Genomic DNA, 16,456 nt, shown 5'->3' with positions numbered 1-16,456 from the left:
GTATTGTAGTTTACTCGTTCCTGTCTGGAGATGAACCAAACGGGAATTAAAGGACGGGAGTCGCAACTGCGACTCGCAGGGCATTCGGGAATTGTAGTTTGATTTTATCGCGCGAGCCAATGGAAATCGGGGAAACATGGTAGGCATGGTGTCGAGGCTGGGAATGGCAGAGCGAGCTAGAGGTGGGTGGGACCACGCAGCTAGCGATCCAGTAAAGGGGAGGGTTTCTGTGACGTCATCGGTACGCGCCGGAAAGCACAGCTCACACGGGTGCTCACACGGGTCTGGCGGGCAGGATGGCTGGCTTTGCGGAGCTGGGGCTGTCATCGTGGCTTGTGGAACAATGTCGGCAGCTGGGTTTGAAGCAGCCCACGCCTGTACAGCTCGGCTGCATCCCCGCCATCCTAGAGGGTAAGTGTGGCCTGTCGTCTTCCCCAGGAAGCCCCTCCCCCTCCATCGGCTCCCTTTCCTTCGCGCAGCCTTTACCCACGCCACTCTTGCGAGGCGAGGGATACGCTTGGGCGTTATGGGCGAGCCTGGGTCCCAAAGGTAGATTGGGCAGTGTTAGCGTTTGGAATGCACAATTGACTCCCTGTGTGTCCGCACACAAGTGATGTAATCCCAGTACTTTCGTGACCTCAGAGCACAGGGATGAATGACTAATCGATACTATTGGAAAACTTTGGTAGTTTGCATTACCATCTTAATTTTACAAATGAAACTGAGGGGGCGCCTGGGTGGCTCAGTCGTTGGGCGTCTGCCTCGGCTTGTGTCGTGATCCCAGGGTCCTGGGATCGAGCCCCGCGTCAGGCTCCCTGCTCCGCAGGAAGCCTGCTTCTCTCTCTCCCACTCCCCCTGCTTGTGTTCCCTCTCTCGCTGTGTCTCTCTCTGTCAAATGACTAAATAAAATCTTTTAAAAAACAACAACAACAAATGGAAACTGAGGTCAAGATTACTGGTAAAGGCAGGACTCTGGTCCCATGAATCCTCTGCTACCCACTCTGGCCCAACCCAGTTTGCCATTAAAGAGATGCTCTTAGGGGCATCTGGGTGGCTTAGTCGGTTAAGCGTCAGACTCTTGATTTCCGCTCAGGTCATGTTGTCAGGGTCGAGAGCAAGCCCAACATTGCGTGGAGCCTGCTTGGGATTCTTTCTCTCCCCCTCTCCCTTTGCTTCTCCCCCTTCCCCGCGCTTTTTCTCTATATATAAAAAAAAGAGAGAGACAGACAGATGCTCTTAGGAAGCCTAGGAAGTACCAAGTTGAGGGTTGAGGGATTAAATAAACAAAGATGAAGAAATCAGTAAGGGAGCCTAGGATGCAGATTGGGGGAGGGCATTCAGGTTTCCCTAAGCCGGGATGCTCTGTGAGGGAGTCAAAATGAGATAGTGACCAATAGCAGGGCGCCTGGATGGCTCCGTCAGTTAAGCATCTGCCTTCAGCTCAGGTCATGATCCTGGGGTCCTGGGATCAAGCCCTGAGTCGGGCTCCCTGCTCATCAGGGAGCCTGCTTCTCCCTGTTCCTCTGCCGCTCCCCCTGCTTGTGCTCTCTCACTCTCTGTCAAATAAATAAATAAAATCTTAAAAAAAAAAAAAGTAGGGCGCCTGGGTGGCTCAGTTGGTTAAGCGACTGCCTTCGGCTCAGGTCATGGTCCTGGAGTCCCGGGATCGAGTCCCGCGATGGGCTCCCTGCTCTGCAGGGAGTCTGATTCTTCCTCTCCCGCTCCTCCCTCTTGTGCTCTCTCTCCCTCTCTCTTAAATAAATAAATAAAATCTTAAAAAAAAAAAAAAAAGTAGTAGTAGCATCTTGGGTCGGATGGATGTGGGTTCCACTCCAGCCTGCTACTCACTGGTTGTGTGTTCTGGGCACATCTCTGAGACTCCATTTCCCTTTCTGTTCAGCGGAGACAATAATGGTTGCACCCTCCGAGAATTTGTCTGTATGCCCAGAATGTAAATGACATAGGCCAGTTTTGGACCTACGGTAACTGCTCATGGAACGTTAGCTATTCTAAACTGTGCCCAGTAGAACCCTTGTCTACACCTGGAGTATGTTGACGTTCCTTTGCCCTCTGCCCAGGTCGGGACTGCTTGGGCTGTGCCAAGACAGGCAGTGGCAAGACAGCAGCATTTGTCCTGCCCATCTTACAGAAGCTGTCTGAGGATCCCTATGGCATCTTCTGCCTCGTCCTGACACCCACCAGGTGAGCCCCCCACAGGCTTTCTGGGTGAGTTAACCATCTGTGTTTTTAGGCAAGCACCTTTACCTCTCTGAGCACACTTTCCCTACATATAAAATGGGGACAGAATCATTCCTGTCTCTTAAGGGAGGTACAGAATTAACCAGGATAGTGTGTGAGAAGTGCTGAGCGCAGGGCTTGTCTCATGGCAAGCCCCGGCTAGACAGGAGTTATCAGTAGTCTTGTAGCCCAAGATGGAGACACATCTCATGTTCTTGGGCAGACAAATACGGCAGTTGACATGGTAAGTCCTCTAATGCCAGTAGGAGAGTGTGTATGCTGTGAGGGTGTGGCCTGGCGAGGAAGGCTTCATTCCCGGGATGCCTTAAAGGATGACAAGGGTCTCTCAAAGGGACAAGGTTGGGGAAAGAGATTCTAGGCCGAGGGAACTGCTAGTGTATTCGAGCAGAGGTGTGAGAGAGGCAGGGAACTTGGGGTAATTCAGGCCGGGCAGGTTAGAGCCAACTTGAGAAAAGTCTGAGAGTTAGAACCAATTCTGTGAGTATGTCGACAGGAGAGGGCAAGACAGGAGGACAGGAAGTGGGCACATGGGCCAAGGAGAGGCCTGGGCAGAGCTGGGGCTGAGGGGTAGGGAAGAAAGGACATGGACACTGACCAGCCCCAGGGGAGAGGGCACTGACGCTTAGGTCTCGGGCTTTGGTGACTGTGGTGTCGAGGCCACTGCTGAGGAGGAGAGGCCAGTTTGGGTGGAACTGGTGGGAGAGGGGCCGTGGGATGTCTGGGTCCCAGCCGACAACAGGGCTCCAGTGCTCAGTATCAGGGCCTTTATCGAGAGGGAACTGGGAGCTGTGGTGGGTGTGTAAACAGGAGAGGGCCAGTCAGGAGGTCTGAGGGATGGACATGGGAATGGGGGGCAGGCACAGAACCCCTATTTAACCCAGCCTGGCCCCTTCACACCCACAGGGAGCTGGCCTACCAGATTGCAGAGCAGTTCCGGGTCCTGGGGAAGCCTCTGGGCCTGAAAGACTGCATCATTGTCGGCGGCATGGGTACAGAGGGCCCAGGGAGGCTCTGGGTAGGGGACCCCCCGCGGCCTCAGGCTACCCACCCAGACCCACCTCTCACACTCCACCTGCAGATATGGTGGCTCAGGCCCTGGAGCTCTCCCGGAAACCACATGTGGTCATCGCCACACCAGGGCGCCTGGCTGACCACCTCCGTAGCTCCAACACTTTTAGCATAAAGAAGATCCGTTTCCTGGTGAGTCGGTCTGGGGCCCGGATTCATCCATTTGGGACATGTGTCCCGCAGGCCATCCAGCAGAGCCTTAGGAAGGGTGACAAAGACAGCTGAGGGATCAACAAGCCAGGGTGGTGGGGGGCAGGGCCTCTCTGAGGCGCAGAAATGCTTGAGGGAGCAGATGTCCGAGACCTAGAGGGAGAACGCTCCAGGGCCCATGTGCAAAGCTGGGAAGGAGGCATGTGGGGGAAGCAGGCCCCAGACAGCACTCTCACCCCAGTTCCCCTACCCCCGGCCACTGGTGCTGCAGGTGATGGATGAGGCAGACCGGCTGTTGGAGCAGGGCTGCACCGACTTCACCGTCGACCTGGAGGCCATCCTGGCGGCCGTGCCCACTCGCCGGCAGACCCTGCTCTTCAGCGCCACACTGACTGACACGCTCAGAGAGCTTCAGGGCCTGGCCACCAACCAGCCCTTCTTCTGGGAGGCTCAGGCCCCGTGAGTCCACAGCCAGGTCCCGAGGGGCAGGGCAGGGCAGGCAAGGGGTGGGGGGCCACACCCAACAGAGGTTACTGCACTCGGACAGTGAGGGGCATTGGCTGCATTCAGCAGTAGGGGAAACTGAGCCCCCCCCCCCCCATCCCCAGGGTACGTACAGTAGAACAGCTGGACCAGCGCTACCTGTTGGTGCCTGAGAAGGTCAAGGATGCCTATCTGGTCCACCTGATTCAGAACTTCCAGGACGAGCACGAGGACTGGTCCATCATCATCTTTACCAACACGTGCAAGTGAGCATGGCCCTGCCTCTCTCTCCCTCAGACGCCCTCCCATAGCCCTTTCCGAAGGCCCGAGATACGAGGCACACCGCCTGTCTTGGCACTCCAGGGCCTCTGCTCAGACCAGAGATTTCAGAGGATTCACTCAAGGAAGCTCAGAGAGGTCAAGCAATTTGCTGAGGCCACCCCTCCTGAAGGCAGGACCAGGATTTGGGGTTCCTCAGACCTGCTCTTAGCCAGAAGGTACAGGGTCCTCTGGCTGTCCCCCAGAAGCCCTCTGCAGCAGCCGGGAAGGCCTTGAAGCAGTCTCTTCACTGTATCGGGGTGTCACTAGGGCCCAGCACATTGGCTCCGACAACCAGGCCCTCCTCTCTACAGTCCCAGCGGCCTTCAGAATCCATTGAAGCTCTTGGGGAGGTCTTTAGGAAGCGGTAGCATGAGCCAGAGTAGATAGGCAGCCTACCTCACATGGAGGAGACCTCCTGAGTGGCTGCCGCCCCCCAAGAATTTATTGGCTACCAGAAGAGGAAAGTCTGGAGGTAGGGCTGACTCTCATTGGCTTAGGCCAGGGAAGGGGTCGGCAGAGAGGATGTCAGCAAGCGTGATACCCCACACCCCTGCTTCTCCTTCACCAGCTGTGCAGGGCCACCTACTTGCGGTCCTGGGGTGTACTGGGGCAGAGTGCCTTCCCAAGACCCTGGCTCTGGAGAGGCTGACACTGTGTCCTTCCCCCCAGGACCTGCCAGGTCCTGTGCATGATGCTGCGTAAATTCAACTTCCCCACTGTGGCTCTGCATTCCATGATGAAACAGGTATGAGACCAGGCTGCCCCAGAGATTCCCCCCCGCCATCCCTAGCCTTGTCCCTGGCAACTTGTCCCAGCCTCAGGGCCTTTGCCCACACTCTTCCCTCTGCCTAGAACACTTCTGCCACCCATTTGCCTTGGTCTATCCTCATGGGTGAGCCCCGGGAGGGTGGGACTAGCCTGGACTCCATCCTGTTCCCAGGCCTCACACAGTAAGTGCTCAAATATTTGCTGAGATGCCACCTGACCCCTGTTCTTCCCAATTTTCTCCCCGACTTGGCCACAGAAAGAACGCTTTGCTGCCCTGGCTAAATTCAAGTCCAGCATCTACAGGATCCTGATTGCCACGGACGTGGCCTCCCGGTGAGCGGCCCCAGGGTACTCCCTCCCCTGTGCCGGCCCAGTGGCACCCCCACAGAGCGACCAGAGGGCTGACCCTGGCAAGAAGTGGGGCAGTCCCGACTTCACGGCTGAGTGACCTGGGATGAGTCCCCGCCTTGGTTTCCCCACGTGGACGGTGGCACTGACTGGCCTCTGCTTCCAGGGGCCTGGACATTCCCACAGTGCAGGTGGTTATCAACCACAACACCCCCGGGCTCCCCAAGATCTACATACACCGAGTCGGCCGGACAGCCCGTGCAGGTAAGTGGACAGGGTAGGGTGACCTTCGGACCTATGTCCCTCCAGCCTGCCCACCCTGTGAGGAACCAAAGTTAGGAGCCGGTGGGAGAAGATGTGGGGATAGAGCCCGCAGGTGAGAGGCAGTGTTCACAAATTGGGGGAATCATCCTTTTGAAAGCAGAGGCAGGAATGCTCTGGTTTCTGAGATTCTGTCATGCCTGGAGTGGGGAGAGGCAGGGATTCTGGGGTGGCCAGACTGGGCCTGGCCCTTCTCTCCTGTCCTGTGGCCTGGGGGCAGGTCACATCAGCTCTGGGCCCATCTCCTCAGCAAATGACAAGTAGCAAGAATGACGCCTGTTTGGTGATGGTCCAAGGGCCACGGGCCTTGCCAGCTGTGAGCGCTGTTCCAACACCATCACCCTCCCAGAGATGGGGGCTGGAGAAACCCGTGTGCGCAGCCCTGTGCTGAGGCCCGTTGAGCCTTATCGCTGACAAAACTCTGATAGCCGTGCCCCAGAGGGAAGTCAGCCCCATCACCCGCCCCCGAGTAAGGCCAGCCTGGTAGGAGAGCCGCCTCTCCTGGTGTCCTGTGTCTCCTCTGGGAGGGACCTGCCCTCACCCCGTTCACCGAGCCCTCACTCTGTTCCCACCAAGAGGGGCCCTGAGCTGCCTAGTGGTCACAGCCTGTCTCTGTCGGCTCCTACCTCATAGCAGGTAACCGTGGCGTGTCCTCGCAGGGCGGCAAGGACAGGCCATCACCCTGGTGACGCAGTATGACATCCACCTTGTTCATGCCATCGAGGAGCAGATCAGTGAGTGGAGGGGCGGGAGAGGGGCTGGGGGGAGGCGGGTGCTTCTGGGTGCAATGCCCACTCACCCCCCTCAGACACCTGCCGGGCTACTCACTGAGCAGAACTTAAACTGCACCTTCCATCCTGTGCAACCCCAAATGAAGGTTTTTAGCCCAGTTATCAAAAGAAGCTTCCCACAGTGGCCCTCACCTGCCGAAAGCCACATCTGGTGGGAAGGGACTTTGGTTTCTCAGCCTGGGATGTATGGATGGTCCCTGTGGATGAGCCAGAGGCCCCAGGGCCAGGGTCTGGGTGTGTTTAAAAACCCCCTTGGGTGGTTTTTAACATCTAGCCCAGACCAAGAAGCACTGGAAAATCTGTAATCACTGTACAGACTGCCCTAAAATTCAGAATCTCTGGACTGCAAAGGACAGTATTTGAGTAATCTCTACACCCAGCATGGGGCTTGAATTCATAATGCCAAGATCAAGAGTCGCACGCTGTTCTGACAGAGCCAGCTGAGCTCCCCTAAAGGATAGTGTTTAAAAAAAAAAAATACTTCCAGTCAAATTCATAGTGTTGCTAACAGCAACCAATAAAGGACAGCCTATCTCCTTTAGGTCTACAATCCCAGATCTCGTCCACCTGACCCTTTTCTGATATGACCCCATTCTTGCATGCCCCACTGCATGGGGAGCTCCCTCCCAAGCCAGAATCCCTCCCCTTGTCTTGTCTGCCCTCTCCCGCCCCCTGGGACCCCTGCCCCTATAGAGAAGAAGCTGGAGGAGCTCTCCGTGGAGGAGGCCAAGGTGCTGCAGATCCTCACGCAGGTCAATGTGGTGCGGAGGGAGTGTGAAATCGTGAGTATTGGAGGCCTTGGGACCCAGGGTGCCCCCTTTGACACGAGGGCCTCCATGATGGCCTCTCCTTCCCTCCCCAGAAACTGGAGGCAGCCAACTTTGACGAAAAGAAGGAGATCAATAAGCGGAAGCAGCTGATCCTGGAGGGGAAGGTGAGGGCTGAGCTGGCAGGTGGGCGTGGGGGGAGGGCTTGCAGGGGGCAGATTGGGCAGCTCGGCCACCTGCGGGTCCTCCCATGTCAGGACCCCGACCTGGAGGCCAGACGCAAGGCTGAACTGGCCAAGATCAAGCAGAAGAACCGGCGCTTCAAGGAGAAGGTGGAGCAGGTGCTGCGGCAGCAGAAGGCCGGCGGGGCCAGCCGCCGGGGGCGTCCACCCAGGGCCCCACCTGGAGCGCACTCAGCCCCGGCGCCCAGCCAGGGTCAGGCCTGAGCACTACGTGGCCCCCACCGGCACCTCCTGGGATTCCTTCCCGGAACTGACGGTCGGAGGGCTCCCCCCTCCCCCCGGGGCCTGCTCAGTCGCTGTCCTTTCGACCCAGGGACACCCATGTTGTGCACCACACAGCTTTCCACCTTGCAGCCCCCGGCTGGCCCCTTCTCAGAGCCCCTGCCAAGGGTCAGGCTGTGGACGAGGAAGGACCACTGGCTATGAGGTTGGGCCCAGTTCCACACATAGTGACCCTGGGTCACCTGGGGGGGTAGTGGATGTACAGGGCCCCAGAGCAAAGGTGTGTTGCTTGCAGGAGTCACTTAATAAATAGGTCTCTCAAATTCCCTGGTCTGACTATGCGGGAGTGGGGGCAGGGGAGGAGGGTTCAGCTGCTGGTGCTTGCCAAGGCCCCCAGAACATCATGTCACCCCCACCCCACCCCCAGTTCTCCATTCCCGTCGGGTCAGGCCAAAGGTTTGAACTATAGTGCTGGCCAGGTGACCTTGGGTTTGAGAAGTCCCCCCCCGGGGGGGCTTCAGTTTCCTCATCTGGAAAATGGGCACAGCAAGGGCACCAATTTCCAAACGTGGCCATCAAGTTAAGTGACAGGATGCCTGTGTGTAGTGAACACCTACCATGTTCTAGGAGCTTCCCCACCTGCCTACCTGGTGGAATTTGGGGCTTGTACCAGAGTAAAGGGAGGGGTGCTTAACCAAGGGCCACTTAAGGGCAAACTGGTCCAGACAACAGGAGTTGAGCCCAAGAGGGTGGGGACAGCTATGCTGGGCAGAGCTGGGCTCCTGGCTGTGTGGCCTGGGCCTGCTCCTCAGGCTCTGAAACTTAACTCTTCTCACCTGCAAGTGGCTTACTGAGCCCTACAAAGAGAGCAGCTGAGGTGCATCGAAGAGAAAGCGGGTAGAGGGGTCCAGTGACGGCGGTTAGATGCCTGGGTGTCCACATAACACACACATGCGCAGCCACTCTTAGAAATGTAATCTGGGCACCAGCACGCGCCCTGGGGATTCTAGAAATTCTACACAATGAAAAGCCCCGAAACGGCCCCTGAGCTGTGAGCAGCCAGGGCCAGCTGGGGCACTGTGGCCAGGCCCTCCCCAGGCCGAGTTGGGCCCCCAGTCCCTGCCAGGGTGAACAGCCCACTGTGCCGCCCGCGGCCTGGCTCGTGCCCCAGGTGGGAATCATGCGTCTAAAACCAGCTCCCGCGGGCCCCAGCTCCCACGCAGACCCTGCAGCCAGGTTCAGGGCGTGCCCTCTGCCAGGCGGGCGAGGCCCTCTCGCAGCTCGCTCAGCTCAAACAGCCTGACGTCCAGCAGCTGTGCAGCCCGGCCCACCTCAGCCCGCGACCGTTCCCGCTCGGCCCGCGCCTCTTCCAGGCTGCGCTCTGTTGCCCGCAGCTGGTGCTCCAGCTCGGCATTGCGGGTCTCCAGATCCTGCAGGGAGAGGGTAGACAAGATTTGGAGTCCCAACAAGTTTCTAGTGTCACCAGCCCTGCTTGGGGCAGCCAGCATCACAATGCCATCCCATCAGACCCCACTCTGGGCCATGCCATGCCCCCTTCATCTCTTATCCTCCCTGCAGCTTCTGCCCAAGACACTCCCTAAGCCCTTAGCCAATTTAAAGGTAATAAAACTGATCACATCCCTTTTCTGCTCAAAACCCTTCTGTGACCCGTCAGGCTGGGAACAACATCACATCCCTCCCTCCCTTTCCTTGTTCATTCCAGCTCGGACTCGCTGGCTTCCTTGTGGGTCCTTGTACATGTTGAGTTTCTCCCCACCTCAGGGCCTCTGCACAGGCTGAGCACTCTGCCCTGGAGACAACAGGGAGCATTTCCCCAACTTCTCTCTTCTGGGTCCCCAGATCCCCCTCTTCACCTGCTGGACTCATAGGACATGCGCCATGAACATTTCTCAGATAAAGTCCTCAGTGAAAGCCAGGACAGTCAGACCTGGGTACAAATGCAGGCCCCTGGACCTGAGGATTTGATGGGGTGAAGCATGGCAATTCATCAGGGACTCAAAAATTGTTTGTTTAGGGGCGCCTGGGTGGCTCAACTGGTTAAGCATCTGCCTCCGGCTTGGTCTCAGGGTCCTGGGACTGAGCTCCATGTTGGGCTCCCTGCTCAGCAGGGAGCATGCTTCTCCCTCTCCCTCTGCCCCTCCTCTCCCCCCATGCTCTACTTCAAATAAAATCTTTTTAAAATTTTCTTGTTGAATCAAAGAATATGAAACATCGTACTAATGACAACTGTCCTTTACAAAACATTGGCTGCAACTCAGACTTTCCATGCCCCTGGTCCTCCCAATCCTTCACAACCTTAGGTAAATCTCTGACCCCACCTACTGAGGCTCAGAGAGGCACACAGCTGCCCAGGACCCATCAGGAAGGAAAGATCCCAGGTCTGTCCCACAGCGGGGACTGGCTGCCCCTGTGCAGTCACCCCACCCGGTGACAGCCAACACACACCTGCACTTTCTGCTGCGTCTCCTCACGCTCGGTGGTGTCCACGGCCTCACGGGGGCCACCAGTCTGGCTCTTCAGCGTCTGGATCTCCTAAAGAAGAGTTCCCAGGGTCTATTCTGGGGGTCCTGGCTCCCCTGTGGGAGGTCAGGGAAGATGAAGCCCAGGGACACACCCTCAGTGCTCACCTGATCTTTGGTTTGCACCAATGCCTCCAGCTGCTCCAGCGACTGGCCTGGCCCTTCCTTCTCACTGACTGAGGGGGGCTCGGCGGCTGCCTGGGCCTCCAGCTCAGCTACCTGTGCGCACAGGAAAGTCAGCCCCTGACACCCCAGCCTGCACTCTCCTGACCCCTGGGGAATCTGTCCCTTGCTCCGTCACACCCATGACGAGGCACTCACCCCCTCTGACTGGGGCTACCACCTCGCAGCAGGTAGGACTTTAGGGTTTGACAAAGGTTGGCATTCTCTCAGACCCATAATACAGAACAAGAAACTGAGGCTCATGGAAACGACCTGCAGAGATCACACAGCCAGGCAGTGAACCCAGGACGGAGAGGACATGCGGAGGCAGGGGCTCCCCAGCTGCCTGCCGGGGCCACTCGGAGTCTCTGGAAGGGGTCCCCTCACCCGCTGCCTCAGCCTCTCGGCCTCAGCCCGCTGGGCCTCCAGCTGCTGCCTCCACTGGGCGGCGGCGGCGTTGGCTTCTCGCAGGGCGCCCGCCAACTTGTTGTTGCTGTCCTGCAGCGCGAAGAACTCGGCCTCCCACTGCACCTCGCCCACCGAGCTGCAGGGACGCGGCGGTTGGCGGGGGCGAGGCCGGCCGCACCGGGTAGGGGACAGGGGCAGGGCGGGGCGGAGCTAGGGGGTGGGGCGGGGCCGGGGGCGGTGCCATGGGTGGGGACGTCCCGGGGGAGCGCGGTCCTGCCGGGGGGCGGGGTCAGCCCATCGGGGAGGGCTCAGAACCGGGTGAGGGTTGGGAGGCCCGGGTGGGTTTTGAATTTGGTCGGGGAGGCGTGGCCGAGACAGGGTCCGCCCCGAGAAGGCGTGGTCAAAGGGGGAGCGCGTCCGAGGGGCGAGGTCCGCTCCAGAAGGGGCAGGACCGGAGTCAGCCCCCGGGCCTTCCCGGGCCTTGGGTACAGTCAAATCCCGCGGCCCGTCGCGCCGCACCGGCTTCAGAGAAGGTCCTCTCGGCGCCCTCCGTCCCGCCACGCCCTGTGCCCGCCCTACCCCCTCACCCCTCGGACAGCATCTTCTTGAGCCGCTCGCGCTCGGCTGGGCCGGGGACGTCCGCACTCTGGCTACGGAACAGTTTCTCGTCGCCGGGGCCGTTGGCGCTGACGAGGGGACTTGGGGGCACCTAAGGGTGTGGGTAGAAGCGGGGTCACACTGGGGGTGGCTTCGGTCAAGGACCGGTTAGGTCCTGGTTGGGGTCGGGGCTGTTGTCCTTTCCAGCGCTGGGATGCGAGCGAGCCCCTCCTCTCCTCATCCACCCTCTATGGCTTCCCATGACCCCTGGGCCAGAGTTTCGGGAACTGTACAACCCACCTTGCCTGCCTGGGCTCTCACCAAGCCCCCAGGAGCACACCCGATGCAGGCTAGTCTAAATAAACCCACTGAGATATTCAAAATCTGCAAAGGTCAGGGGAGCACTGTGAAACGTCTGTGCCATCCCTTCATAGCAATGCCCTTCCCTGGGGCCAAATTTCAACATGCTTTTGAGATTCAGACAGGAAGCCCTCTACCAGGCTGACTGAATTCACTGCCTGCACCAGGAGCCTGCTTTTTCACCTCGGTAACCCTCTTTCCCAGCCCTGGGCCCGGCACACAGTAGGTGGGCAGTAAATTATGCTGAATGAATTAATGGGGGAAAGCTCCCAGGACAGTTTTTCACTCTGCCGCCTGGCCCCTACTTAGCTATTTCAACCTCCAGGTTTTTACTCTGCCAACTAAGCTGGTTTCCAGGCCTTTCGTGATTCAAGGCTAGGCCAGACCCCCAGGACGTGCTCCTGACACTTCCCTCCAAGGCTCCTGCTGTAGGTCTAGTTTTACACGATCTGTGAGCATTTGGTCCTGGGCACCCGCACAGCACCTGGACCCTCAGTATCAGCTGAGTGACCGGCAGGCATGGGACAGGGAGTACTGACCTGGTGAGCAGTGAGCCCCAGGGCTGGACTGGTGAGCTCCCCCCCATCCTGAGATTTCTCCCTCGCCAGCCTTGCTGCTTCCTTTACTTCCTGGAACTTCTCAGCAAACTGGCGGGGAGGGGGGGGTGGCAGAACAAATAATCAAAGAAAACCCAGCCCCCTCTCCCAGGGCCCCACTTGGTCACCCCCACCCAGCACCAGCCCTGTCACTTTGGAAGGGGCTTTAGGAGCCATGCATATCCTCTCATCTCATGAACTGGAAGAGTGGTCAGAAGGCTTGGAAAATGTTGTCCTGGTGAGCAGACTGAGAGCATCATGGTGGGGGTGGGGTGTTCACGGAAGTGTATTACACGGAACCACCTTGAGAAAGGGCTCCCCTTTTCCTCTCGGTCAGGCTTATTTCAGCAAGGAGAGCCTCAGGTGGGTACTGTCTTTAATGCCCGGGACACTTGTGAATATCTTTTTATAACAAAGAGAAAGTAGGTCTTGGGCTCAGAGCCTCTGAGAGGACACCTGTACCCAGTGAGAACTTAAATTGCCCTGTTCTCATTCCTACTGTATTAATGTTTACCACTGACATTGGTTTTCCAATTAGGGTGGATAGGATACACTGTTTTTCGTTTTAAAATAAATTTCTTTAGTTGGAAAATAATTTTTTAAAGAAAATGTTTACACACAGACAGTCCCTTGATTGAGGCAAAGGGGCCAGTGCCATTCATGGGGATGGGGGGAGGAAATCATCTCAAAAAATGGTCCACGAGCAACTGAATACTCAGTGGGAAAAAATACTCACGCCTTATAGCACCAAGAGAAATTAATTCAAGACCTAAATCTGAAAGGAAAATGAAAGCTTCTAGAAGCAAAGAGAATCCTCACGATCTCATTAGGAATCAGAAAGTACTACCCATCGGGGGAAACAATGGGATGAGACAATATTGAAGTCTGGAGACAACAGAGGGTGGAGGGAGGCAATGATGAAGGTAGTGCTAGGGTGTGTGAGGGAACTCCCAGCCAGTGCCAGGCACCCAGAGAAGGGCAGGGTGTGTCCAGAATTGGAGTAGGTGGCCAGCAGAGCTGAGACATGAACCAGGGAACCAGGAAGGTTGTCTAATTCTGAGGCCCATTCTGCAGCACCTGACCAGGGGCCCCAGTGTACCTGGGAGAAGACCCAGGCCCAGCCCTGTCCCACCCACCATGTAATCCTGCAAGCCCACCTGGGTCAGATGCTGCTCAGAAGCAAAGCCAAGGCCATAGACAGTGTTGGCGCGGCTGTCTGCCCACTGCCCGAACTTCTGGGAGGTTTTGGTAAAGGTCATGTTGGGGGTGACAGTGCTGTTGATGATGGCCTGGGGAGAGGGGGAGAACAAAATTCAAGGTTGATGAGACTGATAATAATGAACACGAAACCCCCAGGGTGTCACTTCGTATTAGCTCCTGGGAGGTCCCTGGTGTGAGCCATTTCAGGAGGGAGACTGCTTCTGGGCTCCTCCCAACCCCCAGCCCCCCTGGCACACAGCAAGGTAATGACCAGACCCAGGCCTGTCTCTGAGACCCCAGGAGTCTGCCACCCCACCCAGGCCCTGCCAGGACCTTGGCACCCCCAATGCTGATGATTCGGTAGACATTGCGGGTGGCATCATAGAAGTAGGAGACAGTGAGTGCGTGCTTGCCCGCGGGGATCCAGTTCCGCTTGGTGGCCGGGTCAATCTGGAACACGTGCGCCCGTGTGCTGAAGATGGGCTGCTCCCTGCATGGGGAGAGCATTCTCAGTGGGGCTGGGCATCCCCCAGGGGACTCAGGGCCAAGCTGAGGAGGCAGGGTCTCACCTGGCTGTGGACATTGGTCAGGCTGGGCTCTCCAAGAGGCAGCCAGAGGGATAGCAGGAGCTGCAGGCTCAGTCTCTGTGGGGAGGGGGGCTTGTGAGTGTCCCTCAGGACAAGGTTAAGGAAACCAAGCAGGTCCAACCTCAGGACCCACCGCCAAGGTACACCATTCACAGAACGCCAATCAAAAAGGTAAGGGAATCAGCAGATCACTCAGAGCAAAAAGACCCTGTCCCTCTCCAACTGGAGGAAGCCCCCACACACCCCAAGCAGGAGATGGCTCTCTGAGAGGAGGCAGGTAGCCCCTGATATCCCAGCATAAACTTCTCAGCATGCTGGTTACTGGACCCCCAGTGACACCCCCTCAATCTTGGGGCTAGGTAGAGAAGGCCAAGGTGAACCCCTGCTTGGTATTTTCTGCCACATTCACTCATCACTCCCCAAACCAGGATCTCCAGCAAAATGTGGGGCAGCACCAGGTGCCTACTGGGAAGCCAGTTCCCTCCAGAACCCACAGGGGGACCCCTCAGCTTCCACTCTAGGGCAGAGGCACACCTTGGAGTCAGAGTCCAAATCCCCAGGGGGCTCCCAGCCTAGTTAAAAAGATAAGATGTAGCCAAACAAGTTGATCGTGGTACCCACTACCTGATCACCCATACCCACTCAATCCCAATACCATGCAGGGCTGGGCGGTATCAAGGATTGGGAGAGGGGGCTCCCCAGCCCCTCTTGGTGCCTCTAGCCACAACCCCACAGAAACCAGGAATGGCTGCCCTGGAGAATTCCTGACCCTCACCTTTGGGCCCGCAAAACCTGAATCCGGGGGATCTGTAGGGGACCAGGAGGGGCCTGGGGAAGGGAGGTGGCAAAGTGGGGGAAGGGAGGCCCCCCGCGGAGCGGTCTCTTTGGTCAGAGGAGGGATGCCCCCCCACCCTGTCCTGGGCAGCTGCTGCCCCGGTCACAGGGTCTGAAATCGGAGCCCCTGTGTGGGGGAGGGGCGGCAGCTCTGTCCTGGGTTGGGAGCAGGTCCTGGGGCGAAGCAGGGTTCCAGGGTGCAGGGGTCCCAGAAACTCAGGCCCTTCCGGCCCTGACGGTCCTGCCGCGACTTGCAGCTTTGGGGAAAGTTACTCACCAACTAGTCATGTGCCTCGGACGCCGCCGGCCCGCGGGGCTCCCGGAGGAGGCCCCGACCCCGCCCGGTGCCCACGATCCCCAATCGCGTGTGGGGGCGAAGCCCCACCCCATGAGCCCCAGTCCAGGGGGCCTGATATTCAGTAAGGAAGGAGTTCCCATCCGCGTCAGAAGCGGGGCGCCCAATACGCGCCCCGACTTCGGGAAGTGCCACCCTCGACCCGGGAACTTCCGACCCAACTCCGGGTCCAGAACTTCGGGGACACATTCTCCGCCCCCTCCAACCCCAGGTCCAGAACTTCGGGGATCCCTCGCGCCACCTCCGACTCCTAAATTTCGGGGACTCCCTGCCACCTCTCCAGCCGCGGGTCCAGAATTTCGGGATCCCCTCGTGCCGCCTTCCTACCCCAGGCCCGGAACGTCGGGGACACCGCAGCCTCTTCCAACGCCCGGTCCGGAACTTTGGGAACCCTCGCACTGTGCCCTCCCCGACCCCGACTCCGGAACTTCGGGGCCCCTGCGCCCTCTCAAGCCCGGGAATTTCGGGGCTCCGCAAGCCGCCCCCAGCCTCCCTGTCCGGAACTTCGGGGACCCCCGCGCCCTCCCCCTGGCCCTGGCAGCTCGGGCCCCCCGCGTCCCCGGCGCAGGCTCGGACAGCCGGGCTCACCCTGCGAGCTCGGCGCCCCGCGAGTGTCCGGGCGCGAGTCGGGTGCTGCCCCGCGGCGCCGACTCCCCGCAGCCGGGCGCCCCGCTCGCTTGCTGGCTCCGGGGCCCGCGCCCTCCGCGCCGCCCTCCGCGCCGCCCTCCGCGCCGCCCGTCGCACCGCCCGCGCCTTTGTCTGCGCCTCCGCCGCCGCCCGCGCCGCCTCCGGTCCCATCGCGGCGGGTCCCGACGCGGCCGCCGCCCGCCCCGCCTCCCGGGGCCGCCGAGGCCGCCCCGCAGCGCCCCCTGCCGGCCCTCCGCGGCGGCGGGGAGGGGGAGAGGGAGGGGCGGAAGCCGGGAGGCAGGGGGGACAGGACCGGCGGGGAGGGGGTTAAGGGCGGGGAAGAGGGACTGGGGGTGGAGGATGGGGACAGAGACCCCGACCCAGAGGCAGAGATATCGGGGAGAGACACTGGAGACAGACAGGTGGAGAATGTGGCTTCATCGTCCTGTC

General features: G+C 59.0%; 2 protein-coding genes across 5 annotated transcripts; one reads left to right on the top strand and one right to left on the bottom strand.

Annotated features, from left to right (window-relative positions):
• The first annotated feature begins 178 nt into the window (after nt 1-178).
• On the top strand, nt 179-8,063 carry DDX49 (DEAD-box helicase 49). Its single transcript, XM_045862667.3, has 13 exons — nt 179-411; nt 2,079-2,202; nt 3,163-3,248; nt 3,338-3,459; nt 3,749-3,936; nt 4,086-4,226; nt 4,951-5,026; nt 5,306-5,382; nt 5,564-5,661; nt 6,378-6,452; nt 7,203-7,291; nt 7,372-7,443; nt 7,534-8,063. Exons 1-13 carry the CDS (start codon nt 297-299, stop codon nt 7,720-7,722), a joined length of 1,452 nt encoding a protein of 483 aa, XP_045718623.1. The 5' UTR covers nt 179-296; the 3' UTR covers nt 7,723-8,063.
• Nucleotides 8,064-8,694: 631 nt separating this feature from the next.
• HOMER3 (homer scaffold protein 3) lies at nt 8,695-16,175 on the bottom strand. 4 transcript variants are annotated; one of them, XM_045862668.3, is made up of 10 exons: nt 15,968-16,173; nt 14,173-14,247; nt 13,937-14,093; nt 13,561-13,692; nt 12,347-12,454; nt 11,438-11,559; nt 10,830-10,986; nt 10,389-10,499; nt 10,207-10,293; nt 8,695-9,170 (listed from the first exon to the last, which is right to left on the bottom strand). In XM_045862668.3, the coding sequence occupies exons 2-10, from the start codon at nt 14,184-14,186 to the stop codon at nt 8,979-8,981; spliced, it is 1,080 nt and encodes a 359-aa protein (XP_045718624.1). In that variant the 5' UTR covers nt 14,187-14,247; nt 15,968-16,173; the 3' UTR covers nt 8,695-8,978. The 4 variants fall into 4 exon arrangements, with proteins under 4 accessions (XP_045718624.1, XP_045718625.1, XP_045718626.1 ...); XM_045862669.3 differs by lacking the exon at nt 15,968-16,173 and adding an exon at nt 15,302-15,797; XM_045862670.3 differs by lacking the exon at nt 15,968-16,173 and adding an exon at nt 14,966-14,987.
• Nucleotides 16,176-16,456: the final 281 nt, after the last annotated feature.

This window comes from Mirounga angustirostris, unplaced genomic scaffold (genome assembly GCF_029215605.1).
Source record: "Mirounga angustirostris isolate CCGP_5_RB_7025 unplaced genomic scaffold, mMirAng1.0.hap1 SCAF_1, whole genome shotgun sequence".
Lineage (NCBI taxonomy): Eukaryota > Metazoa > Chordata > Mammalia > Carnivora > Phocidae > Mirounga > Mirounga angustirostris.
Note: the sequence above shows the minus strand (reverse complement) of the source record. Positions and strands in the feature narration are given on the sequence as shown.